This window comes from Sus scrofa, chromosome 14, assembly GCF_000003025.6.
Source record: "Sus scrofa isolate TJ Tabasco breed Duroc chromosome 14, Sscrofa11.1, whole genome shotgun sequence".
NCBI classification, from domain to species: Eukaryota; Metazoa; Chordata; class Mammalia; order Artiodactyla; family Suidae; genus Sus; species Sus scrofa.
In genome coordinates this window covers 99919435-99935846 of record NC_010456.5, presented here as the reverse complement: position 1 = coordinate 99935846, position 16412 = coordinate 99919435, and the positions used below count along the sequence as shown (strand labels likewise).

General features: G+C 40.8%; 2 protein-coding genes across 3 annotated transcripts in view; one reads left to right on the top strand and one right to left on the bottom strand.

The window, feature by feature from the left end:
- The window catches only part of PTEN (phosphatase and tensin homolog), a 92030-nt gene extending 85773 nt beyond the window's left edge, over window positions 1-6257 (bottom strand). Inside the window, exon 1 of one of the 2 annotated variants that reach the window (XM_021071996.1) lies at window positions 5475-6257. In XM_021071996.1, coding sequence (XP_020927655.1) covers window positions 5475-5553 — 79 coding nt within the window. In that variant the 5' untranslated portion in view covers window positions 5554-6257. 2 annotated transcript variants of the gene reach the window in all.
- KLLN (killin, p53-regulated DNA replication inhibitor) lies at window positions 6960-11851 on the top strand. Its single transcript, XM_021073704.1, is given in 3 exon segments — window positions 6960-7043; window positions 7413-7601; window positions 7604-11851. Coding segments are annotated over 3 exon segments (846 nt in total). The 3' UTR covers window positions 8177-11851.

The window sequence follows — 16412 nt, the reverse complement described above, 5'->3', positions numbered from 1 at the left end:
TCATACATGGGAAATCAGAAATTATAATTTTTAAGAGCAGCAGTTACCATGTTAGTATTTACAATGTGGCAGGTGCTATACTAAGTAAATTACTTATATATTGTATTTATTCTTCAAAATAAATTTTGTGAGTGGGAACCATTATCCTCATTTTGCGGGTAAAATAGAATGAGAAAAGTTAAGTAAGCTATACAAAGTCATCCAGCTACTAAGAGGCAGAGCCAGGATTCCAACACAGACAGTGTTGGTTCCAGAGTCTACACAGCCACCCTAAAATCTAACATGAAACAATGTACACACAATGTGTCAATAAAACCAAAACTGGATATTTTAAAGTAATTTAAAATAGATTTAACTTCATTTGAAAATTATAAAAACTTATTCACAAGGTGATCTCTTCTTTAAGGATGTATTCATTTTTTAGATATAGGACTATACTGCTAACCTTGTATTCATTTACATAAATACACATAAAGTACTCAAACACTTAGAGATTCACTGTTCATATTTGAAGTGATGACTACTGATGATAATTACGTATATAGTCACTTATAATACACAGTCTTCTTTTCCACACCGTGTACAGGTAAAAAATATTATTTGCTAGAAGGTGCAGCCAAGTATCCAAATCTGTCAATATTCTGAACACTATTAACAAGTGTATACCTAATACAACAAGTGTATACCTAATACTGAAGATCACCCATCTCTTAATGCAAACTATTACAAAAGAATCTGCCCTAACTATACTGAACTAAATTAAAACTCCCCATCCAAAATTAATTTGCCCCTAAATTATGTTTATTCTTCCTATATTAATATTTTTCCAACATTAATTTTTCCAAAATTTTTTATTCCAATGCAAATTCTTTTAAAAGGACCTAACTGCTAATAGCTTTTCTGTTACCAATAAAAAAAATTCAAAAAATTAGGGGATTGGTAAACACTCAAATCCAATATACTAAATTCGCCTTTCCTAACAAACGAAAAGTATTTTACACTACTAAGTACATACATATATTCAACGCTCAGAAAGAGAATCACAGACCAAAACACTTTTGACCAGTAAGAATGCATGTGGCAGTAATATGAATTAAGGACATCGGTTTGCTCAGCAAATCTTTACCAGCCTAGGGTTGTTCAGTCTGATATTATTTCTGACAGCAAGTGCATTAACTTCAAAACTACCAAGTAGAAAGCAACTGTAAAATAGAATATTAATACTGTAAAACTGAGTATTTACTGAAATCAATTCAGACCCCAATCACCCAAGCTGATTCAAATGTCTTGAATCACTATCCTTAGGACAAATCCTAACACCTTTCCTTCATAAATTCAGGCCACAGAGAATTCTTCAATACTAACTTTACTTAAAATTAAGTTACCATCAGAAAAAGAGACAGGAGAAAAAGAATCGGTTATATGACATAGAAATAAAACCTCAGAACTAAAGGTCTCTACAGGAAGAAAAAAAAAAGTATCAGGAAATTTCTTATTCTATCATTAATAATATATTTTCTGGAAGCTAAATTCTTATAGTACAGCCAAGGCCTAACATTTCAAGTAAGTGAAAAACTCATATGCATGCAAATTTCTGAATTTCTCTTTACAAACTCCAATTTCACATAAAATTTTTAAAAAAATTCCTGTACTGCTATCTTCCTAAAAAGGCTAAGATAAAAATTTTAAAGTGGAATGTTTATTGAGAGTCAATTAAATGTAGAAACTCTGTGAACTGATTTTCTCATAATAAATACTCCTATGACACTAATCACTAAATGATTACTTCTTAAGTGGCTTAAAAATTATTAAAAAGAATTAAGCTATCACCAAATGAACAAATAGCAAATGGGGCAAATTTCAAAATGAGGACATCTGAAAATCAGTACTAGAGTTCTCTTGTGGTGCAGTGAGGAGGTAAGAATCCAGCATTGTCACTGCAGTGGCTTGGGCCACTGCTGTGTCAAGGGTTCGATCCCTACCCTGGGAACTTTTACATGCCCCAAGTGCGGCCAAAAAATAAAATAAAATATATATTTAAAAATAAATTTAAAAAATAAAAATCAGTACTGAAGACTTCCAAAAAGTAAGGAATTTTGTAACATTAAGAGAATCGTATATTTTTGTGTGTGTATGGTTAAAAGGAAAAAGATGTTATACTGTTCCACATAAGAATTAAAATATCACCAGCTATCTTGAATGTTGTTAAAATAAAATTCTAAAAAGTGATATACACAAATGCATTATTTCTCTTTTTTAAACTAAATTTAAAATTAAGGTGGTTATATCTTACCATATTTTATGATATTTATTTAATATATCATAGCAATGTTAACTCTGCACTGAGGACTGTACTACTGTGCTAACTTTTACAATGAACAGCCAGCTTATATTAAGCCGTAGAAGCTGTAAATTCCTCTCAGGTGCTCTCTATTCTTGAATAAGCTTTATGAAAATGTAAATTATCACAGACCAATTAGGTGGCCCAGGCACATTCCACAGGAAAGAAACACAACTTAGGAAATATAAAACAGTGTAAAATAAAAATTGTGAATAATAACTTTTAAAAAAAAAACTCACAATATGGTTATGTCAGTAACCACTGATCTTAAAAGATAATACAGCTAAATAGTTACTGTACTCCCTACAAATTAACAATAGTCCCTATGAAGGTTAATATTTGAAGACACAAACTTATCAAACAATAAAAATACAAGAAAAGCCTAAAGTTTCCCTGAAATCTGAAGACAATGAATTATTGTCTCATGTTCAGTGCTACTTTCAGACTACCATTAAGGATAAAACTCTACCAACAAATTACTTTTAGAATAATTCAATTTTGCAAAAAAAATATTGTCTTCAATTTTCTTGAGAAATCATTTCATTATTAATCTTTATCAGATAAAAATACTCCAATCACTACGCTCATGAAAGAACTTAACTTTGAACAGGCTGGCTTCTGAAATTGAGCAACCTGCTAGAGACAAAGCCTTCAATGGCCATTTTAATTTTTCCCCCTACAATAAAAACAAAACACTAAAGTGAAACCAAGCAAACCAAAGTGCTTTGGTATATCAAAATTATTGGAAGTGTAACTATCAAAAGAGCAAGCCCAGTTACTGACTTTCCTAAGTGATTTTTTTATATATATCATCATTTGGCTCAATAAAACCACAACTCTAGAAACTAAATGTTATTAGTCATTTGATGCAATATATGATACTGCTTTCTATGCATACCATAACTAAGAGGACAGTTTTAGAGAAAGTTATAAGTCATAAATTTCAGACATAGAGGCACACATTTTCTGAAATCAGAGGAGAAATGGCCAATCAACTTACTGCTCATATATAAGAATCTGGTAGGAAAATGTTAGTCTTATAACTCTGATACGTTTAAATCAAATGGGTATAGCAAAAGTAGCATAAACATACTGTGAATATTAAAAACAATCTAATAAACAGCATTCTGGAAAATTTTTTGAATGGAGGCTTATTTTAAAAAGTTAAACAGTTAATTAATGTGTTCCTATATATTCAGATGACTGTCAGTTTACGCCAACAGTAGACTATTTTTGAAGTAAGTTACAAATCAGAAGAGTTTTTCCGTAATTAACTTCTGGGTAAGCGGGTCAAGTTCAGTCTCAGTAAAGTTTTCAATTAATGCAACTTTAAAATTTCCAAATATTCTTTTTAAACATTCTTTTTTAACTTAACAGAAAACGGTTACCTTGTGTGCGTGGTAAAGCTATTTCTTCAGTAATTTTATCTTCATTTCAAAACAAATACTTCGAGTAAATTAGCTGTGCACACTATGTGCACATACATAACCCGAAGGAATAAAATCTCTCCAGATATACAACGTTTGATTCAAAAAAACTCCCCCACAATTTTTAGCTGTACATATATAAACACTTTAGTCTCACTTTACCTTTAGGAGAGATGTTTACTGACAGTTGCTAAGAAACCACTTTTATTAAAGAATATTAACACTTATAAAACTACATAGTTTTAACTAAATATTGTCAACTAGTAAAATTCATACCACCAAATTTCTTATCTTAATAGAGGCTTAAAAAAATGCTTCAGTCACCTCAGACCAGTAACTTAATCCTGTCTCATGTCTATACACTGGCCTTTCGTAACTCTCAATTTCTGATACTTTTCATTCTGCAAAAAAGGGCTCCATTCCCATCCTTGATCAAAGCCAGCTTATTATACCTGAAACTGCAAAGATTAATGCCTTTTGATAACCAGCATCTTTTGAAGTACAAGGGCCTGTTAGACAACCAATACTATACACTATTGAAATTCTTGGGTTTCTATCTTATTCAACAAGCTGACTCAGTAAATTTAAGACACCGTATGGAAAAAGCGGAACACACCTACAATCTGAAGCTGGAGTAATCCACTCTTGCCAGTCTGATTATTAGCTGATAAATTGTACTTGACATTCTACACAAGTCAGAGTAAGATTAACGGATACCCAAAGGTGTCAGAGGACATGATACCTAAATAAGGTGAGCAGCAATTCTGGCATCACAATAATACTTAAATTTCAAGTGAAACTGAAGTTTAATCTCTGCAATCACCATTTGCTACACACTATACCCTTCAACCTATACAACCTTATCATCTGGGATCAAAAACCACTCAATCTCCATTCTACTACTTGTCACAAGAGCACTGAATATAAAATGCTACTGAATTGCAAATTTCATATCCTATCCCATATCACCCCAATGGGGGGAGGGGAGCAAATTTAACAAAGATCTAATAAGAACGATTTATGAGATATACCACGGCACTATTGATTTCAAGCTACAAAACTTCCACATGCAGTTCAAAGTTGTAATTAACTTTGTTTTAACACACAAACCTACTTTTGCCTTCAAATGAGCACCATATATGCTAAAATGATTCTCTCTAAAGTTATGCAAATCAGTTCACAACTCACATTTTAAAAGAATCTATCAATGCAACCCAGGAAACTCAAAACAATCACTGCAAGATTCTGATGCAATATGCGTACGTGCAACACTAATTTTCATTTTAATCTGATCTATACCCTTGATCTAGGGCCTAAAGCCAAGATTTAATCGAAATATGCTCAACCTCAAAGCATCTACTTTTCTGTTCATTTAATAGACCGGATTACCGAGCTCACTAATCCACTAACACTGTACTGTATTCTGTATTAACGGACAATAGCCCTTAGGAAGAGACCCCGTAGACAGACTAAGAAACCCATGGGCGCCTTGACACTTGCAACCAAGCAAGAGTTCTGTCTAGATGAACACACCCTAGGCTGAATGCATTCAAAAGCAGCACAAAATATACATGATCTAGAAATCTGATTAGGGTTAAATGTTATAGTCACCCAAACTATGGACATTTTTCGCATCCGTCTACTCCCACGTTATAAGAGCGAGTGACAGAAAAGCAAAGAGGAGCAGCAGCCACAGAAATGGATACAGGTCAAGTCTAAGTCGAATCCATCCTCTTGATATCTCCTTTTGTTTCTGCTAACGATCTCTTTGATGATGGCTGTCATGTCTGGGAGTCTGTGGCTGAAGAAAAAGGAGGAGAGAGATGGCAGAAGCTGCTGGTGGCGGGGCTTCTTCTGCAGGATGGAAATGGCTCTGGACTTGGCGGTAGCTGATGCCCCTCGCTCTGCTGCCGCTTGGCTCTGGACCGCAGCCGGGTAATGGCTGCTGCGGCGGCTGCTGGATGGTTGCAGCGACTGGGCCTGCTTCTCCTCAGCAGCCAGAGATCTGGCAGCGGCGGCAGCGGAATGGGGAGAAGACGAATAATCCTCGGAAAGGCTGCCTCCTCCGGCGGCCTCTGGAGCCCGGGCCAGGGGGGGTGCGGCGGCGGCGGAGGGGAGGTTTAAAACCGGCCCGGGTCCCTGGATGTGCCGCCGCCGCCGCCGCCGTGTTGGAGGCAGTAAGAGGGGAGAGACCAACTCTCCGGCGTTCCCAGCCCTGGAAATGATGACAGGCGACTCCGACCCCCTCCCCGGAGCTGCAGCCGCCGCCGCCGCCGCCGCCGCCGCTTCTCCCCCCCGCTCCAGGAGCGGGAGGTGCCGCCGCCGCTCCTCAGCCGGCTCCCGCCCGAGCCCACGGCTTCCACCGTCCCTTTCAGAAGAAGCCGAGGAAGAGGCTGCACGGTTAGAAAAGAGGACGAAGAGGAGGCGAGAAACGCCGCCGCTGCCGCCGCCGCCGGCCGGCCGGCTCCCCGAGGGCGCTGCCCCCGCGGCTGCTCACAGGCGTTGAGAGGGGCTCTGGGCCGCGGCCGCCGCCGTCTCTCATCTCCTTCGCCTGAGCCCGGTCTCGCCTCACAGCGGCCCAACTCTCAAACTTCCATCATGGCTGCAGCTTCCGAGAGGAGAGAACTGAGCGCAGCCGCGTCCCGGCTCCGAACGGGTATCCTGCCGCAGTGCACAAAGAGTCCCGCCACATCACCGCCCGCCAGCCTGCCCGCCCCCTCCGCCGCCGCGCTAGGGGCAGGGGCGCCTGGGAGCCCGAGGGGAGGCGGGAGGCGGGAGGCGGGCCGGACCGCGCCAGGGGAGAGACGCGCAGGGCAGGGCTGGGGTTTTAGGGAGGGGGCAGAAGCGGCAGCTCTGGTGCGAGCGCCGAGTCCCCAACCTGCTGGCGCCACTGAGCATGCCCAGTATGACTGCCCGGGGCTCGCTCGGGCTTGTTCCGAGGCCCCCTCCTGAAGCTGCACTTGCTGCGGCTGCTTCTGCAGCAACGCAGGGTGGGGGGACGAGCTGAACCATAGCCTGTGCCCAGCAACGCAACCCGAGGCAGAATAGGCTGTTGCGAGCGAGACAGGGGGGTTAAGGTGAAGGCTGAGGCAGGTTCTTTGAGCAGTGTCACTGACGCGAGTCTGAGGTTACCTGTGCACAGGTGGGAAAGACCAGGTGACTGCGCTGGTAGTGTACCGGGAAGCGCAAGGATGGTCCCTACAGCGAGGACACCTCTCCCCTTGCCCCCAGATTTCCCTGGCACGGCCTGCAACCCCCCGTCCTTTTGCACCGCTGTCGGATCACAATCGTTCGCAGGGATTTGACTGCAGCAGCCTCTGCCAAAAAATCCACCTATCCCCCACCCCCACCCGTGTCCTCAAGGTGTCAGTCTTAATACAAAGAATCCCCTATTGTGTCTCTAGTGTGTATCACCTCATCCGGCTCCCTTGCATCGCCCCACCTCCCGCTTCCCCGGCAACCTGGTTCATTTGCCCTAAAATTGAAAGGTCCAGCAGAGCGTGCTGAATATGAACACATCGCCCCTGAATTTCTAGATCCCAAAGGACAAATGTCCAGGTGAAATGAAAGCTGATACCCGACGCTGGGATGCACCCCAGCCCCCTGGAGAGCAGAGAGCATCTCTCCCCTCGGGGTTCCAGTAGGGTTCACCGCGTCGAACTGAGCCAAAGACTCCTCGCCCCGCCCCCTTTTGGGCCGCTGTGAAAACCTGGCTGGCTGGATCGCCCCGGGGCCCGGTTCCGCGCTCCACCACCCGGGCGGAGACTCGGGTTGCTGGGCCGGAGAGTGAAGTACGCGACGGTAGGAAGCTGCAGCCCCGGCGAGTGGGCGGAGCCGAGGAGACCGAGGAGGGTTCAAAAAGAGGTGGAGGGATATACGGGCCACAGTCGGAACTACTTTCAGGGGGAGGTCACGTGTGATCCTAGTTGGGGAACTTTCCAAATTCCCACTCCCATTTGATAACTCCAGAGGCAAGTGTTTCGCTTCTTTTGCCCAGAGGGCTCCCGCCTTTCAGAAGCAGAGGGACCCCAGAGCCTCCTGGGTCTTGGTGGAAAGACAGGTTCAGACGAGCCTCCCGCTGAAGCGCTGTCGGGACTGGAGCCTGAGGAGCTGGTTACACAAGCACCCACATCCAAGCACGTGCCCCCGCCTCCCCTCGCCTTGGTCGCTGCCGTTGATTCTTGCAAATCTTAGAGCGAGACTTCCCAAACTGGTCGCACCCTTCGCCTGCTACCCCCAGAGCAAGCTAGAGGCCGGAAAACTGAGACTCCGCGTTCTAGATTCCCTAGCACCGCGACTTCTCAAACCCTGGGGGTCTGGAGCTAGTACACTACCCCTTAGGGCGAAACTTTCAGGTACTGTATTCTTGGGGCAAAAGGGTATCTCCGGGCAGCAGCCCGCTGCGTGAATTTAACGATGTTGCAACAAACTTTGTCACTGCCTCTGAGCTGGTGAGCGTGCCCCACCTACTGTAGACTCAGCCAAGTGACTTATCTGGTCGGAGAACCTAGTCAATGGCCTTCAGCCCAGAACAAACTTGTCAAGTCTGCTTACTTGGGACTGATAGACCTATCCCGTGAGGGAGCTGATTCAGAAAGGCTGACAACCAGAGCGCATTGACCAGCTGCAAAGTGAATTGTCCACCTTCGTTTGGAGAGGGTGGGCAGCAATACCAACCTAGAATTCCTTCTTTCTATCCCCTAGGAAGTAGAATTCAAGTAGAATTCGAGTCCAAAAGTATTTAAGTTGATAGGTTGAGGTACTAATAGTCTTTTAGATCTGAGAGAATGGAATCAGTTTGCATTTGTATTGCTGTAATTTTGAGTAGGTGCCTAGGAAGGTCTAAAGAGGATTTATTCAGTGTAAGAGAAAGAATATGGTATATGAGCACATTACAGTTGCAGGCAGCCCCTGAAGACTAGAAACCCCAAGAGAGCTAGTTTAGAAGCCACAGACCATTACCTAATTCCAGGACTACTAATTAAACCAGGGATATTTACACTATTCTTAGAGATCTCTGAGGTTCCATAAAACTTTAAATTTACATGCAACCTCCTTTTAAGACAGCGCTTCAAGAGTTAGCCACCTGCTGAATCTTCAGTGTTGGTAATTATTGGAGACTGGTTTTGTGTATGGTCCTGGTCAGCCTAGGGGAAGAAGAGGCCACGAATGGAAAAAGAAATAGAGAGCAGCCTAGAAAGAGTAGAAGAAAGGCCTCTAATTGGTTTCCAAAGATGAAAATCTTGGAGTTCCCGTGGCTTACCAGGTTAAGGATCCAGTGTTGTCACTGCAGCTGCTGTGGCATGGGTTCGATCCCTGGCCTGGGAACTTCCACATGCTGTGGGCATGGCAAAAAAAAGAAAGAAAGAAAATGAAAATCCTGTCCATGCAGCCTAGTGTAAGCTAGAGATTTCTTTATTTTATAAATCACCAAGAATAAGAACTTCCTGATTTCTAGGTGTTCCAAGAGATTGAATGATAAGAACCTGAGAGCTATGTTCAAATGCTTAAGGAGGAAAGAGAAAATGAAGATAAAGTTAAATGAAGTGAAGTGATTAGGGAGGGTTAAAACATCCCATGTTTTTTTCTCAGGTTACTGATCTTGTCCCCAAGAGTTCCTGTTATTAGCACTGCCCTACTTTGCCCAGACCCCTCTGCCCCGCCTATGTGAAGATTAGTCTCACAGTATCTGAGACTAATACTGTCTCAGAACTGAAATCCACTTCCTGGGAAGAAAATGGATTCATTCCTGCCCTGTTGGAGTTAGACATGAGGAGAGAGAATCCTTTCCAATTCTCGTGGCTCAAGTTACTCTGGTGCAGAGAGGGTGGGCATCACCAGCATTAAAGTGCTGGATTATGAGACTGGACTACAAGCACTTCAATCTGCTGAAGGAAGAAAATGGGAAATAAGTTTTGCTGCTATTCTAAACATCAAGTCCCTCTACTTCTCTCTAGTGGTGAGTGAAAGGACCACCAATGTTGGCAGATAACTGGCCAGCCTTACAGCAATATCAGGTGGTTATTAGAAGTTAATGAATAAAAATGTCCTCCGTTTCCTAGTGTCAAGTGGGTTCCTGTATGAAATCCTTTTTTCAAATTTTGTTTTTCTTCACTGTCTCCTACCCAAGAGATCTCTTTACTCAGGTGGTAGAGCTGAAACCTCTAAATAGCTGACCCCATTTATTGTATAGAAAGTTTAAAAAACATTTTTTTTTTCATTTTCAATTGCAAGTATCTGCTTGGCTGTACAGATATTACAGGACATTGGTTCCCAGACACTTCAGTTCTTTACCTGTCTGGATTCACATTGTCCTAGAGAGAAACAGAGGCTTGTAACAAAGAAAGAATTATATAAAGCTTCAGGGAGACTAACTATATAGAACAATTAGTGAACAAGATAATCCAGCTTTAATTATAGTTGCTAACAGCTGATTCCAAAACTGTTTTGTTACTGCACTCAAAGAGTATCCAAAGAAAATTCCTTTCTTATTTTCTTTGATAATTGAAATGACCAGCAACTTGATGGGGGTGATATAAATAGTTTATGTGCTCTTTGTAGGTCCTGCTGCTAAAATGTCGTTGTTGAACATTCTGATTGCTATAGTGCCTTTCTCATCTCCCACACACTGACCTTTCAAATAGAGATCTAAATCAATGGCTTTAATTTTTAAGCAATCTTCTCTATTTTTATCTGCTTAACCACTGTTTTCTAAATAACAGAGAATAAAAAAATATATAATAATTATAGGTTTTAGTGTAAACCATCCATTCTTCCAATGATGTGAAGGCTTTTCCCTTATTTCATTTATCCTAATTACAAATATTGCTGTTCTTTTAAATAAAGATATTTTGCTTATTTTTCTCTGGAAGGTACCAGGATGGATCATATAAGCAACCGTATTCTAAAAGAGAATTTTCCACTAAAGTTCTTTATTCCCTCATCTCCAGGAGCTATTTCAGATGGCTGTGTCTCCTTTCACATCTCAGTAGAGAAATGTGCTGTAAGAAATTATCACTCTCAGAGAAATAAGCGTTGGGCTGGGTGCTTCAGGGAGAACCATAGAGAATGGACGAGGCACTCACTGTGTCCAAGTGGCATTTCGAAATGCCAAGACAGACAGCTTTGACTGTTTTAACATCCAATCTAACACTGGCTATTAGATATTCCACTTTGGTTCCCTTAATACTAATTCTAGCCATATGGAACACATTTTTTGCCTTTTAGCTATCCCAATAGTAGAAAAAGCTAATTTTTTGTGTGTGTCACCAGCAGATACTGGGGCATTTATAGGTGCTTCACGGAGTAGCCCTCATTTGTCTAGGTGTAGGAGGGACATTCAGAAAGAGTCAAGGTTGGAGTTCCCACAGTGGCTCGGTGGTTAATGAACCCAATTAGAATCCACAAAGACGTGGGTTCCATCACTGGCCTCGCTCAGTAGGTTAAGGATCCAGCATTGCTTGGATCCCGAGTTACTATGCCCATGGTATATGCTGGGCAGCTGTAACTCTGATTGGATCCCTAGCCCGGGAACGTCCATATGCCAAGGGTGAGGCCCTAAAAAGACAAAAGACAAAAAAAAGAAAAGAAAAGAAAGAGTCAAGATTAACTATTGCCTTGGTCCTACAAACCTTTCCCTTTAAAACATCCTCTGGCTTCTGAGGTATCACTTTTTCAGATAATAAAAAAAAAAAAAAAAAACTTTTTGAAAGAAAAATGCATGGTAAAAACTGTTTAAGGTAGCTGTTTTGTCTGTGTTGACTGTATAGAGTCTTAATTCCATTCAGTCATTTAATAATTCAATCAACAAATATCTGGGACTTCTGTTCAGTTCCAATACTATGCTAAGCTCTGCAGACAGAGCAGTGACTATGGCATATAGGCTCCGGTCTTTATGGAATTTAGTCTCCTTGAAAACTTGGCTTCTTTAACTGACACTATTGCAACTTCTTCACAGCCCAGGAGTAAAGTTAAAGCTGTAGAAAATACCTAACATTTGATAACTGTTTCAATTATCTATTGCTGCATAAAAAAAACCACCATAAACTTGGTGGCTTAAAAGAGCAACCACAGAGTTCCTGCTATGGCGCAACCGGATCAGTGGCATCTTGGGAGCACTGGGACACAGGTTCAATCCCTGGTCCAGCACAGTGGGTTAAGAATCTGGCATTGCTACAGCTGCAGTTTAGGTCGCAACTATGGCTGGGATCTGATCCCTGGCCCAGGAACTCCATATACTGCAGGGCGGCCAAAGAAGGAAAGAAAAAAAAAGAAGGCGTTCCCGTCGTGATGCAGCAGAAACAAATCTGACTAGGAACTACAAGATTGCGGGTTCAATCCCTGGCCTCACTCAGTGGGTTAAGGATCCGGCGTTGCCATGAGCTGTGGTGTAGGTTGCAGACAGACATGGCTCAGATCCCATGTTGCTGTGGCTGTGGTGTAGGCAAGCAGCTGTACCTTTGATTAGACCCCTAGCCTGGGAACCTCCATATGCCACCAGTGCAGCCCTAAAAAGAAAAAAAAAAACAACAACAACGACAACCACCACCATTTATTATCTTGTAATTCCGCAATTTAGGAAGTTCACAGCTGGACAGTTCTTTGGCCTCTCCATGATGTCAGTTGGGTCAGACATGTGGTTACATTCAGTTATGAGTCTAGGGCTGGAATGTCCAAAATGACATTTCCCACATCTGGCATCTCAATTGGAGCACCTGAAATGTCTGGGGACCTCCCTCTCTCATGTGATCACTCATCATTCAGTGGTCTAGCCCAAGCATCTCTGCTCAGTGATTGGATCCCAAGAGAAGGAAAGCAGAAGCTTCAAGTCCTCTTAAAGCCATGGTTTAGAACTCCCAGAATACCACCTTCATTGTATTCTCTTGGTCAAAGCAAGTTACAAGGCCAGCCCAGATCCAAGGGGAGAGGAAAGAATCTCTACTTCTTCATGGAAAGAGTTCCGGGATGGGAGGAATTGTTGGCAGTCATATTTGGAAACATTATCATAATACACACTCTGGCCAAAACATACACACCCACATTCAAATATGCACAATACACTCACTTCCCTCCCCCAAATTACCATCCCATATAGCACTGACCCTAAAGTCCAGGATCTAGAAATATACACTAGGCCCAAATGTGGATGAGGCATTTTAGATGCTTCTCCTCTTCATCTGGAGATCTGTAAACAAAAAAGACAAGTTACTACATATAACATACATGCTGAAACATGATAGGATAACTGCAGTAGATACTTCTGTTCCAAAAGGGGGGTAATGGAAGGCACATAGCAGTCACTCACTAGTCTGCAGCAATTCTGAAAGCCAGCCAAGCACTGTCATCCTGACTCTGCGGATCTAGCTCCCCACTAGGGCCTGCTTCTTCTCCCTGGGAGTTGTTTCCTAATGCATTGTTTTTGGCTCCCTGCTCTGGGGTCCAGTTGACCCCTGAGTCAATCTTCCTTTTCCATAAGAAACTATCTGCCCTTTACTATTGAAGAGTTCTGTCAGCCTGTTTCCTACCTAGAAAGCTGGGGGCCCAGAGGCTTTTTTTTCATCTTGAAATGTCTCCGCTTCTTTAGTCCAAGCTCATGGTGCTTTCATCAATAAAATATTCTCTTTAAAATTGTGTGGGTTTTCTATGACTCTAATTGGAGTTCACTCTTTGACCACAAAGCAACATCTATAATTCTTTCAAAAACTAACCTCTGTCCGCTTTGGGCCTTGTCAAGGTACCTGCTGTTGGACCACCCTTAAGATTCTTAGAAGCACTTTTTTGTCTGGATGAAAGTGTCTATGAAGCAATGTCTTAACTTCTTAAAAAGTCTTAGCAGAGTTTTGATGAAATCTTTTCCTTGAGGTCGCATTTTACAGGCAGGCCCTGAGGCAATTTTTAAATTTGAGACCTTTTTGCTGACTATAAAGACTCTCCTAGGCCATGTATATTTCTTCTACATTCTGCTTAAAAACTGAATAGTTCTTTTTGTTGTTGTTGTTAACACATTTGTCTCCACCATACATCACTGAAAGAAGCCAAATGACCCTCTGAACATTCACAATGAAAATCTCCTTTGCCAGATCTATAAGTTTATTAGGTACATTTTCTATATTTTACTGCACATAACTGCAAATATTGCCAAACATTTTGCCACTATATAGCACCACCTTGCCAGCCTCTAACAGCAATTTTCTTACTACTCGTATAGCCTCCATTAAGAGCCCTCAACAAAATATTAGCAAATCAAATTCAAGAATTCATTAAAAGGATCAAACACCATGATGAAGTGGGACTTATTTCAGGGATGTAAGGATGGTTTAACACCTACAAATAAGTCAACATGATACATACACCACATTAAAAAAGTGAAGGATAAAAATCACATGATCATCTTAACATATGCAGTAAAAGCATTTGATGAAATTCAACATCCATTTATGATAAAAAAATCTCAAAAAGGGGTACAATGGGAACATAAATCACCATAATAAGGCCATATATGATAAGCCCACAGTTAACATCACATTCAGTAGCAAAAAGTTGAAAGTTTTTTTTCTACGATCAGGAATAAGACAAGGATGCCCACTCTCACCACTTTTGTTCAACATATTATTGGAAGTCCTAGCCAAAGCAATTAGGCAAGTAAAAGAAATAAAAGGCATCCAAATTAAAAAGGAAGAAGTAAAACTGTCACTAATGCAAATGAAATGAGATTATAAATTGAAATTCCTAAATGATCTACCAAAAAGCTGTTAGAATTAATAAACAAATTCATTAAAGTTGCAAGATACAAAATCAACATACAAAAACCAGGTGTATTTCTTACACTAACAATGAACTATTAGAGAAATAAAGAAAATAATTCCATTTACAATTGCATCAAGAAGAATAAAATACCTAGAAATAAATGTAACCAAGGAGGTGAAAGATCTGTACACTGAAAACTATAAGACATTGATGAAAGAAATTGGAGAAGATACAAATAAATGAAAAGATAGGCTATGCTTCTAGCAGAGTTAGAGGATTTAATATTAGAAGAATTAATATTTTTAAAATGTGCATACTACCTAAAGCAATCTACAGATTCAATACAATTTCTCTTAAAATTTCAGAGTATTTTTCAAAGAAATAGAATACACAATCTTAAATGTCTTTGGAACCACAAAAGACCCCAAACAGCCAAAGCATTCTCAAGAAAGAAGAACAAAGCTGGAAGCATCATGCTCCTTGATTTCAAACTGTATTTCAAAGCTATAGTAATTAAAACAGTATGATATCAGCATAAAAACAGACACATAGATAAGTGGGACAGAATAGAGAGCCTAGAAATGCATGCATATGTGGTCAATTCATTTACTACAAAAGAGGCAAAAATATACAGTGAGGGAAAGGACAATCTCTTCAACAAATATTGTTGGGAAAACTGAACAGCCACATGCAAAAGAATGAAACTAGACTATCTACACCATACGCAAAAATTAACTTGAAATGGATTAAAGACTTTATGTAAGATCTGAAACCATAAAAGTCCTAGCAGGAAACATAGGTGGTAAGCTCCTTGACACTGATCTTGGCAACAATTTTTTGCATCTGACTCTAAAAGCAAAGGCGACAAAAGCAAAAATAAACAAGTAGGACTATATCAAACTAAAAAAGCTTCTGAATGGTAAAGGCAATCATCAACAAAATGAAAAGGCAAGCTACTGAATGAGAGAAAATATTTACAAACCATGTATCTGATAAAAGGTTAATATCCAAAATATATAAAGAATTCTTTCAACTCAGAAGAAAAAAAAATTATCAAAATGGGCAGAAAATCTGAACAGACATTTTTCCAAAGCAGATATACAGATTGCCAACAGGCACATGAAAGATGCTCAACATCATTAATCATCAGAGAAATGAAAATCAAAGATATAATTGGATAAACCTCAAACCTGTTCAAATGGCTATTATAAAAAAGGGCAAGAAATAACAAAGTGTTGGCAAGAGGGTGGAGAAAAGGGAACCGTTTCTGCACTCTGTGAGAATATAAATTGGTACAGTCACTATGGAAAACAGTGTAGAGGTTCCCTCAAAATTAAAACTAGAACATCCATATGATTCAGCAATTCCACTTCTGGGTACTTACTCAAATAGAGCAAAAACACTAATTTGAAAAGATATATGCACCCCTATGTTCATTGCAGCATTATTTCCAATAGGCAAGATATGAAAACAACCTAAATGTCTACTGATGGATGAGTGGATAAAGAAGATGCAATATTTGTAGGTAGACACACACACACACACACACACACACACACACACACACACACACACACACACGATACTATTTAGTCAGAAAAAGGAAGGAAAAAAAAAAAGAAAGAAAAAGGAAGGAAATTGTACCATTGGCAACAATAGGAATGGACTTTAACAGCAATACATTAAGTGAAATAAAAGAAAAGCAAATACTGTATGACCTCACATGCAGAATCTAAAAGACAAAACAAACAATTAAAAAAAAAATCTGGAGTTCCCGTCGTGGCGCAGTGGTTGACGAATCCGACTAGGAACCATGAGGTTGCGGGTTCGGTCCCTGCCCTTGCTCAGTGGGTTAGGGATCCGGCGTTGCCGTGAGCTGTGGTGTAGGTTGCAGACGC